The 11499-nt window shown below is 45.6% G+C and overlaps 1 protein-coding gene across 1 annotated transcript in view; it reads left to right on the top strand.

Moving 5' to 3' along the window:
- Positions 1–11282, top strand: part of LOC148362054 (solute carrier organic anion transporter family member 3A1-like) — a 37848-nt gene extending 26566 nt beyond the window's left edge. The window contains exons 3-9 of the mRNA XM_088339479.1: positions 5779–5877; positions 5946–6197; positions 7009–7173; positions 7247–7445; positions 8444–8591; positions 8699–8936; positions 9853–11282. Coding sequence (XP_088195605.1) covers positions 5779–5877; positions 5946–6197; positions 7009–7173; positions 7247–7445; positions 8444–8591; positions 8699–8936; positions 9853–10202 — 1451 coding nt within the window. The 3' untranslated portion in view covers positions 10203–11282. The remainder of the gene's footprint in view (positions 1–5778; positions 5878–5945; positions 6198–7008; positions 7174–7246; positions 7446–8443; positions 8592–8698; positions 8937–9852) is intronic.
- Positions 11283–11499: the final 217 nt, after the last annotated feature.

Below are 11499 nucleotides of genomic sequence, written 5' to 3' on the forward strand. Positions count from 1 at the left end.
GCCTACATGGAAAGGTCGAAGGTCGGGAGCCAGCGCCCAGTAAGCCGTTTTTCCCGGCCAGTGGGATTTCCGAGCTGTTTTTCCATCTCTGCCGCTCAAAAACTTGAATATCGGGGTCTTAAACTCTGACTTGGGGACCATCGGAGCAAGGGTCTGGGTGACGTGGGGCCGAATCAGCTTTTCTTCAAAAGTGTCCATTGTTGTCTTATTTTTTATTTTATTTTTTTGTTCAAAAAAGAAGCACAAGATAAGATATAAAAATGAAAAAACATCAACAATTAGTCTTAAAATCAATTAAGGCTGCACTCACATTCACTTGACAATGATTTGACCATTAGCTGTCACCGTAACGCAAACACCAAAACCGAGTGCTACGTAGCACAAGGACAAATAATAAAATGTAACAATACATATTCAAATGTTTAAGTCATTAAAAATTCCAAATATGCGATTAGAAATACGATTCAATAGGAGAAAATGGATACGCATGTGAAATTAAATAATAAGACAAAAAATGGCATAAGAAATCCAAGAAAATGCAAACAATATAAGAATACAAATACATTAATTTTAAAAATCAAGAAAATGGGTAAGAATGTCAAATTTCAAAATAAGATTGAAAAAGAAATGCACATGTAAACACTGGTAGGGCACAGGTGTCAAACAGGCAGCCCGCGGGCCTGATCAGGCCTGCCGAAGGATTGAATCCGGCCCGTGAGACAAGACTCAGAGAAGCGCAAGAGAAAAACAAGCTGCAAGTTAAAATAGGTCAACTTGATGGTGCCAAAGCCAGGTGCCTCCAACAAAGACACTGTACTTGTACTTCTTTCTTTCTCTCTCTCTCTCTCTCTCTCTCTCTCTCTCTCTCTCTCTCTTCCACCCCTTTTCTCCCACTCTGTCTCTTTCACTCTCTGTGTCTCTTTTTCTCTTCCTTTCTTGCTCTTTGTCTCTTTCTCTCTCTGTGTCTTTTTAACTTCTTTTGCTCTAACTTCCTTTTTCCTTTTCTCTCTTTCTCCTTACCCTTTGCGCTTTCTTTTCTCTTTTCTCTCCTTTTGTCTTTCTATTTCTCTTTGGATTTCTTTCTTCCTCTCCCTTTCTTTTCCCCCCCTCTCACGACTTTTTATGTCTTTTGTTTCTCACACTCCCTCTTTTTCTGTTTTCTTTCTTTGTCCCATTCTCTCCTTTTCCCTCCCTCTTTCTCTAATTTCTTTATCTCTCTTTTTCTTTCTCTTGAATCTACTAGTCCGGCCCCCGACAGAATGTTTGTTCTATGGTGTGGCCCCCGAGTTTGACACCCCTGTGGTAGGGGGTTAAATAACAAGGAAAATGTGAATCTCCTTCCAGACCAAACCAATGGATCCCAGAGTGCCCTTCAAATCCGTTTTCTTGAGAAGACGGCTGCGTTTCGTTCTCCAGAATTTATGCTCCGACTCATAAGTCAAGCTCACAAAGCTCGAGTTGTTGTCGTGGGATTATGATATTTTTTTATGACTGCGAGAAATTGAAAACAATGGCGCCTGTGTGTGTGTGTGTGCGTTCTATTTATGAGGGGAAAACGGGAAGCCTGAGTCCACTGGCCGGCTTTTGTCGCGCTCTTAACACATCGGGCCCATCTCCTTTATTCATTGACGTCCTCGGCAGGATCATTCACGCCAGCTTCTTTTTTTTTTTTTTACACCGGCAAAGTAAGGATTTCATTGTGCGGGGAATCGCAGTTCTTTATTGTCATGTGAAGTGTCACTGCCCCCTACTGGTTGCACCTGAGAAGACAGCTCTTTTAAAAATACCACCACCAAAGTGGTACTACAAGTCACAGCGTCATAACAGAATTCTGAGCACTCTTATTTGTATATATACTTATTAGCTCATAAATCACAAGGAGCAACCAATCAATGATCTAATGAGTCGCCCACCCTTTTAATGATCAATTTCATTGATGAGTTGTAGCAGCCCTACCCGGAACACTTGGGTCCCGACCCACGCGTTGAAAAAGTCTTATTGACACAATCCAGCAGGGGCACAAAAAGGGCTTTATCAAAAGAGGGTTTTTTTTTTCCCTTCATGGTTTTTGTCAGAAATTTGTTTTAAGTGATTGAATATTTTGCTGTAAATGATTCGCTTTCTTCCCGACTCTGGACGTCGTCATTTACAAACTATTCGGTCGTATAAAAATAAATGTCTTAACATGTCATGGCTTTCCGCACCCGCTCGGAAATCTTGACCACATCTGGTGACTCATCGAGGCAAACTTTCAACAAAAAAAAAAAGAAAGGAAATAGACCAAAATTCTGGGAGTTTCTGCTGGCCAATAAAGCAGAAAAAAACAGGCTGGCTAGAATGCACCCCAGCCCCGCCCCCCCAAAAATATAACAATTAAAAAAAAAAAAAAAAGGGATGGGTACCACCAGGATGTAGATGCCTAAGACATACCACAGGAAACAGTTTCCCTACCACCCGTGTGCTCAAGGGATCCACACCCACCATTCAAATGGGGGGGAAAATAAAACGATCATTGATTGACCTCTGGACAGAGAAGTCGATGACATTTTCAATGTGAATTCAAATCAGAGCTGAACATGAAAACGCGTAAGAGTAACTGGAGACCGGATTCGAGCACTGTTATTATGCGCAAGTGTGCACGATCACGGGTTGACTTCTGGAAAGAGAAGTCAGACATTTACAACTCTTTTAAAATGTCTAAAAAAAATGGCCAAAGTCAAATACACAATTGCAGAGAGTTCAGGGCTATCACCTGCTTTCCAGCGACACTCATCTTCAGGCATTTGATTGCAAAACCAAAATTCAACCTTCTATTTTTGTTGCACTTTCAGTGGGGACCGAATTTTCCCTTTGAAAAGAGACCGAAAGCCTCCGAGAGCATTCAATTGACTTTGGGATTTGAGGCAAAATTGACAGGAACGCATAAGGACTCAATTGACTTCTATGATTTGTTTTCTCCGGGGAAGTTTTCAACTCAAGTGCAACTTTTGTCAGCAGTGATAACTTGAAGAGTGTGTTTGTGCATTGGGTGCACAGGCCCTATTTTTTTTTCCGCTTCTGAAATGCGACTTGGCAAAAAGAAGAATCCTTCTTTTTCTTTTTTCATTTGGGTCTTCCTGTCCTCCGTCTGAATATAATATCGGATATAATGAGGCCGAGAGCAGAAAAAGAAATCTGCAGAAAATTTTCCGTCTCTATTTGGGAAATCCAAACATTTGCGATCCGTGTGATGTTTCCAAACAAAGCGGGGATTCCCTCCAAGTGGACGCCCCTTTCCTTATCTAGGAAAGGAAAACGAAATGGGACGGGACGGACGCCTCGCTGTTTTGATGTCCCGGGCGCTCCCGGCAAAGTAGCGTGCCGTTTACGTGCACCGGATTAGCGTCATGCCGCAGGAAGTGGACCAATTTGATTCCTGAGCTAATTCGATCCCGTTAGCGCTAATGGTAGCCGCATCCTTTATTGGACTAGAGTTAAGCCAGTCTCGCTCAAAGCATCCAAAAATTCCGTTTTTACCCACAAAAGTTGTATTTTGTCAGAGGGAAAGGGGGTGTGGATTTTGTCATTTGTGGGTTCTTTTTTCTCTTTTCATATCATCAACTAGGCCAAGCATGTCCAATGTCCAGCCCAGGGGCCAGTGACAGCCCGTCATCAAATTTTTACCGTCCTGAGGCCTCTGTCATGAAATGAATGAATTATGTTGCCCCCGGATCAAATACATTTGGACCGCAAATAAAATCCCCGTTTCACCAGATATCAGCGCCCCTTTGGCCACCTCGTCCTTGGCTTCTGTGAGAGTTTTAGCCCACCCCGTATCTTAAATGGCGACTGCGGATTAAAAAAGGAAAGTTGACCGCGAGGGCCGTCGGTTCCAGGACGAGTGAAAATTTGAGTGTTTTTTTTTTTTAACGAAATCTTAAAACAACGATGTGTGCCTAATCTGCCAAGAGGCTGTGGCTGTTTTCAGAGTATCATATCAAGAGGTACTGCCAGACCAAACACGCTGACTATGACGCGCTAACTGAAAACAAACGCTGTGAAAAGGTGAAGAAACTGGAAGCTCGGCAGCCCTCTGTCACGAAACCCTGCGAGTCGAACAAAAGCGAGCTACGAGGTCGCGATGCTGATCGCAAAGCACGGCAAATTTTTCACAGAGTTTGAATTCGTTCAAAGAATGCCAGGCTAAATAGTGGGCTCTCGCACGTTTCCTAAAAAGTTTGAACACGCAAACTGAACCAAATAATATCTGAAAGGACTCTTACCACAGATTGTTCACGAAGGTGCTTTGACAACGTTCAGACCCAAATTGATGAAGCAAACTCTGCAGAAGACAACTTTTGTTTTGGTTAAGTTGCCAATCCTCATCTAATTATAATATCAAGTAGTGAACATAACTGTTCCATTATGCTCAACAAGAGAGTTGAATTGGAAAGTCTGGGACACGCTGTGTCACTCACGTCTCCGTTTCTTGAGAACCGAACCATCCGTGAGCTGCAGTCAGCTCATCGAGTTGTTTCTTAAAGGCACAGCATGTTTAAGAGTCACCGGTCGGATGTCAACTGAATAACTGAATTTGCATTTCTGATGACATTGCTATTGAAATATTTGGTAAAAACATGTCGGATAACGTTGTATGTCGAGTGTCGCAAAAAAGGCACGTGCCGTTTTTCCAGCTAAAAAAAGAGCAATATCTTCTTAAAAGCCGAGAAGGAGGGTTTTTGTCTCCATCAGAAACGAGCGTTGTCTCCTTCTGCGACAACTAACTTGTATTGTGAACTTAATCTATGTGGAAAACTAGCATGCTCACCAACTAGCTTCTTCTATAGCAAAAAGTATCTTTGTTTTATTCTTGTGCACCAATGATCTCCAATGCCCCAAACGATCATCCGTGTCCGCACCAATGCACAAAAGTAGTTCTTTGGGGAGGCAGGAACTGGTTCTGGCATGTCTCCTCCCATTTTCTTGATTTTCAATGCCAAAGTTCCCACATATTAAAAAAATGCTGATAATTGTTCCCCCAAAACTAGAATGTTTTGTCTTTTCCTTTGTTTTTGTTGTACACCAAAACTTGAATCCTTTGCGCCATCCATGAGCGTAGGACCTTTGTCGCCTTCTTTGCTCAAATCTCGCGCCTTAAGAATACGTGCAATTCTATATTTTTCTATCTCATTCAGCATTTTGGTTGATTTTCTGTGGTTGAACAAAAAAATGTCATTTTCTTCTATGCTTGAAAATAATACATTCGGTCATTGAGGTCTTTTTCTCTGCTTATTTAGAATTTTTGTCCTATTGATCTGACTTGGCTTTGAGTAGCTCACACACCATGAGAGCAATTGAATTTATCACGTAGCTCCCGATGTTTGCAACCCCCGGGCACTAGAGGGCAGCATGACAAAAAACAGCGTTTTCTTCTATGCTCAAATCCTGTGCTTTTATTTTCAGCTCATTAAGCATTTTTGTCCTAATACTATTTTTATCTGAACTAACTTTGAGTTGCTGAAGTTGAAGAAATAGTGTCTGCTTCCCGGGCACAAGGGGGCAGCATAATAATGAACCTGTGAGAAATGCTAGTTTCAGTTCTAGCAAACATTAGCATTGTCTAAAATCCTGCGCTTTTATTTATGCTAATTTAGCGTTTTGGTCCCGGTGCGATTCACCTTGAGTCGCTAACACGACATGAAGGCAATTGAGCTTATCGTGTAGCTTCCGATGCGTACATCCCAGCCACCAGAGGGCGGCGTCACACGTATGTTTTATCAATTGTATTTTTCCACCCAGGAATCCTTTTTTCCACTCTGGTTTTCGGTCCGGCCTGCGGCTTCATCCTGGGCTCGGTCTGCACCAAGTTCTACGTGGACGCCGTCTTTATGGACACGGGTGAGTGGGCGGAGCCCGTCCCGCGCGACCCGCCCCCTTGTGACTGGTGTGCCCCCTCCCCCTTTTAGAGGAACTGGGTATCACCCCGGAAGACCCCCGTTGGATCGGCGCCTGGTGGGCGGGGTTTCTCCTTTGCGGCGCCCTTCTCTTCTGCTCGGCGCTGCTCATGTTCGGATTTCCCCAATCGCTGCCCTCCAAGGAGCGGGAGGAGGGGCCGGACGGGCAGCTAAGCCCCGCCTCCGAGGCCCCCAAGCCCAGCAATGGCGCCGTTGCGGACCACCCGCCGCCCGAAGGCGAAACCTGCTGCCAGCAACTCAAGGGTGAGCTTTTCGCTCAATTTTGAAAAAAAAAAAACAGTCCGTCGTACTTGACCACTAGATGTCGCTGTATTGTGTTGTAGAGGGGTCTTCAACCGTTTTCAAGCTGAGAGCTACTTTTTGTTCCAAACGAGCGCAAAGGACACACACTTTGATATCACTTTCTAAAGTAATAATCAACTCGGCTACCGCATGCTCAGGAGATAGCTCCTGTCATTTATCGACATCTCGAAGGCTCTGGATGGGCGGAGAGCCTGTCGTTCTCCAGAAAGAGCCAGATCGTAGAGCCTTTCTCTTACTTTTGCCAAAGACGCAGAACTGTCTTAAAGGGAGCCGGCTCCTGATTGGTGGGGAACTGGCTCCCATTGTTCATGTCAAAGAGCTGACTCATAGAGCGGTTCCATACACGATTGACACGTCTCAAAGGGAGCCAGCTCCTGATTGACAATGGGAGCCAGTTTCTCACCAAAGAGCTGACTCATAGAGCGGTTCCATACACGTTTGATTGACAGTTCTCAAAGGGAACCGGCTCCTGTTTTCACATCAAAGAGCTGTCTCAGAGCTACCGTGTTCACAAACGACGCATTACTATTTTGAAGTGAGACGGCTCCTGGTTGCCGGAAGCTGGCTTTCTTTCTTCATGTCAAAGAGCCGACTCATAGAGCGGTTCCATACACTATTGACACATCTCAAAGGGAGCCGGCTCCTGTCTCCTCATCAAAGAGCTACCGCGTTGGCAGACGAGGCGTCACTGTCTTGAAGGGAGCCGGCTTTCCTACTTCACGCGAAAGAGCCCTTACTCGTTGTGTTTTAGTGATCCCAAGGGTGACGAAGCAACTGCTCTCCAACCCCGTCTTCACCTGCATCATCCTGGCGGCGTGCATGGAGATCGCGGTGGTGGCCGGATTCGCCGCCTTCCTGGCCAAGTACCTGGAGCAGCAGTTCAACCTCACCACCGCCTCGGCCAATCAGCTGCTGGGTCCGTCTTTGGCTCCTCCCCTAGCCGCGCCCGCCCCCACCGTCTCACCCCTCCCTTCCCTGGCTTTCTTCAGGTATGACGGCCATCCCTTGCGCCTGCCTGGGCATCTTCATGGGCGGCTTTCTGGTCAAGAAGCTGAAGTTGACGGCGCTCGGTGCCGTCCAGATGGCCCTCCTGGTCAACCTGCTCTCCACCGCTTGCTACGTTTCCTTCCTCTTCCTCGGGTGCGACACCGGCGCCGTGGCCGGCGTCACCGTCCCGTACCAAAACAGGTAAGCGCTCCACACAAAAAATGTGTTTTGTTTTTGTTAATTAAACAAGTTCTTTACTTCGTTCCTGTCAAGTTGGCCTAAAATCTCAATCCAAGACGTCCCCAGAGAAATAGAAGGTTTTTATTCTCGCCTGATTTTTGGGGGGGGGGGCAATCAAAAGAGTGTAGCATGGGCATCTTACCTGGAAAACAGGTGAGACGATAGCTTGAAGCCTTACCTTGTCAAATGTAATCATAATCTGAAAAACTAAACATGACTATACATTTTCTACGGGTCGAGAAGCGGCTGTAAACTGGTACATTTTTTAGACATTGTGAAAGAGTTGTAAATGTTTGACTTCTCTTTCTAGAAGTCAATCAATGATCAATTGTTTGTTTTGGGCCCTTATTCAAAGGGTGAGTGGGTGTGTGGATCCCCTAACCACGAGGGTCATAGTGACACCGTTTCCTGTGATATGTTTCAAGCCGTGTACAGCCTGGTGGTGCCCGTCCCTCTTCAGGCCAATAAATACAGGTTGAAAAATGGAAAACAATTATGTTTGGAATATCATTGGCTTACCATCATCGTTCAGCTTAAGATATTCGGAGCTACGGGAGGCGATCCCCCTTTTTTAAAATTGGCCCTTATAGGCTAATGCGGGCTGTGGACCCTGACAAAAAGCCTGCTATTGGTTGAGAGCGGTGTTGATTGAAAGTCAGAGGCAAACGACCATATTGGGAATCATTTAATGGGTCTGATTATTTTTGAATGAGTTTTGGAGCGAACAAAATGATTAGGACGAGGAACATCCAATGTTCCAAAATAATCTAACGGTGTTCTCGTTTTGAAGGACTGACTTTGATATATCGTTTTTAGTATTTTTGTTGTAGACCCATAGAGACAGACAACGGGGGATTTTTCTTCTATTAGTAGTACTGGACTTACCCTTCTACGTATTTCGAGGGTCTCTGTTTGGCGTATCCCGGCCCAAAACGCGGCTCCCTTTTTTCCCTCGACAGTACTCTGCGTGAGTGGGGCAAGAAGCCGGAAGCGTCCTGCTTGAGCTCCTGCGCCTGCTTGACCTCGTCCGTGGGTCCCGTTTGCGGCTCCGACGCCGTCACCTACCTGTCGCCCTGCTTAGCCGGATGCGCCTACTCGCACCAACAGGTGAAGTCCCCGCCCGGCGTTTTGCGCGGTCCAATATTTTGAGAAAAAAAAAACGCACGTCGCGGAGCCGGTCCGGAGAGCAAAACGTCCCGTTTCCCCCTCCTCAGAACCTGAGCGGGTGCTCCTGCGTGTCGGGGGATCCGGCCCTGGCCACGGCGGTGCCCGGCAAATGCCCGGTGGCGGGTTGCCGGCGGGCCTTCCTGGTCTTCCTTTGCGTCATCTGCGTCTGCAGCCTGGTGGGCGCCATGGCCCAGACGCCCTCAGTCATCGTCCTCATCAGGACCGTGGACCAGCAGCTCAAGTCCTACGCCCTGGGGGTCCTCTTCCTCCTCCTCAGGCTCCTGGGTGAGTGACCGCGTTTCCTGCGGGTGCTTGAAATCCTTGAAAATGCCGACTTGTTTTCAAGCTCGGGAAAATGCTTGCCGTGTTTTTTTGAGGTGAGGTGTTGGGCTTTTCAATTTATTTTAGGGTTCCAAAATAGGTGTTAGAAACTAAGGTTAAGCTGAACTGAATTTGAAGGCTCTGAAATAGCGTCGGGGTTAGGGTTAGGAACTAGAATTTGAGTACCATGTTCTAAACTGATTATAGGGTTCCAAAATAGGTTTAGGGCTAGGGTTTGGGTTGCAAGTTTTTTTATTCAGCCGGTATAAACCATAAACATGATATATTCAAGTAATCATTTGACACACGAACACTCGAGGTTTCAAAATAAGGTCGGGGCTAGAGTTGGACTTTGAAACTAAGGTTTAGGCAAATTCTTCTTCTAATGTACTGGAAAACAGAAAATTGGCTTTGAAAGGCTTTAAAAAGTACTTGATTGAATATGGCCATGAAAAAGGTGAACAAACCCCGAATGTTGTTTCAAGGATTGAAAAGTGCATGAATTTGGGCAAACTGCTTGTAAATGCTTGGAGTTGTTGCCATGTTTCTCTACTACGTCTGCTCAAAAATGATGCAGACACTTCAAGTACTCTCTGGCTTGTTTTTTGGGAACCGAAATTTCAAACGAAAGACATTTTACCGAACGGCACAAAAACGAGCGGGAATTTCTGCAGAGATTTGCCGATAAGGTTTATTTCAACAACACTGGAGAAACTTCTGTGTTAAGCTTCGATAGCATATCTATTTTGGTTTTTTTGCGGAAATGCTCTCCAACAAGTTCAAAAAGGAGGAATATTTAGTGTAGTTCTCAGTCGATTTCTAGACGATTCCGTTCCGGTTCCCTCTGGCTCTTAACGGGACCTTTGGGACGGGTTTCCAGGTTTCATCCCGCCCCCGCTGATCTTCGGCGCGGCCATCGACTCCACCTGCCTGTTCTGGAGCTCGGAGTGCGGCGAGCGAGGCGCCTGCCTCCTCTACGACAACTTTTCCTACCGTCGCCTTTACGTGGGCCTGGCCATCGTCTTGAAGGTCGTGGCCTTCCTGCTCTACGGCGCCACCTGGCGCTGCCTCCGCCGCGACGACGGCGCTTACATCAAGAGCGCCCGGGCCGGCCTGGCCCCCGCCGATTTCTACCCGCCGCTCTCCGAGGCGCCCAAAGAGCGCCCGCCGCCGTTCCTCTACGACCCGGCGCGACGCCGACTCGACGAGGAGGCCGAGTCCGTCCTCTAGGGACCCCGGGACGGGAAGAGACGTCGCCCCGGCTGAGTTCTTTCTTTGGGGGAAAAAGAAAAATTCTCGGCGACAAAGCGACACGTTTGGAGCGGGGGTGTCCAACCTGCGGCCCGCGGGTCGGACGGGGAGGCGACGGAGAAAAGAGCTGCCGTTTTAAAGATGTCCGACCGTCGCTATAATTCTCTCGCTCACCTTCACTTTCTTTCTCCTTCACCACTTGCTAGACTTCTTTTCTTTCACTGTCTATTTTTTTTTTTTGACTTTCTTTTTCTTATCGACTATCCCTGCCGCTCCTGTGGGAAAGGTTTCTACCGTGTGGACCCCCCACACTAAACTGACACTCCTTCTTTAAGTTCCTAAAAGGTAACTAAAACACCGACAGACGTTACAAAAATCTATCGGTATAGATGATTGTATTTTCCAGACTCTAATCACCTGAAATACAAAGGATAAGATTGGAAATTCGTAGTTCCAATGAAATGATACCGGTCAAACTTGCCAATTGCTCCAGAATGCGATTTGCTGCCCTCTTTTGTTACATGTTGGTAATGACTATGTGTACCTCTGTTTTCTTCGGAAAAAAACGCAAAGGTTTTTACCTATTTGTATTTGATTTGCACCATCGGGTTACCTTTGGGATCCTTAAGCTTGACGATGGCTTAAGAATGTTTTGCTGCCCTCTTGTGGGCCATCTAGGTCACGACTTGTTTTCTGTACCTCCGTTTTCGTGGAAAAAACGCCAAATCGAGATACATATTAATATCGTTTTTGCACCATGAGGAAAGCATCGACGTTGTTTATCCGATTTCAACTCGATGCTTCTCGTGGTACGGCTAAGCCATTACTTTTTGGGGTTTATTCTTAGAAAGAAAAGCAAAAACTATTTATATTTATAGACTGTATTTTCGTACTACAAGGTGCAACTTCGAAAGTAAACATTTGCAAAATATTTTCATGTATAAGGCGCACTGGAGTCATTTAAATGACTAAGGTTGCAACAAAACAAATCTACTCTATCATAAACTGTTTCATTCGGTTCGTAAGAGCATTTCATAATTCTATTTTTGTACCTAGTTTTTGGTCCGCAGAAAATGCTACATTGATATAATAGTGCTATAAAAAGAAAAGAAAACATCCGAAAATAAGAAAGAAAAAACAAAACCAGTGGAATCAACGGATTTTGTCAGAAATATTTGATTGTATTTCCAGATGTGTTTACATATTTTACATTTTGAAAGGCGCACCTTCCAATGACTTTTAGCTGCTCCTTATAGTCTAGATAAGACGCTCTATT

The sequence above is a fragment of the Urocampus carinirostris genome, chromosome 7 (genome assembly GCF_059441175.1).
Source record: "Urocampus carinirostris isolate Australia breed hairy pipefish chromosome 7, RoL_Ucar_1.0, whole genome shotgun sequence".
Classification (NCBI taxonomy): Eukaryota; Metazoa; Chordata; class Actinopteri; order Syngnathiformes; family Syngnathidae; genus Urocampus; species Urocampus carinirostris.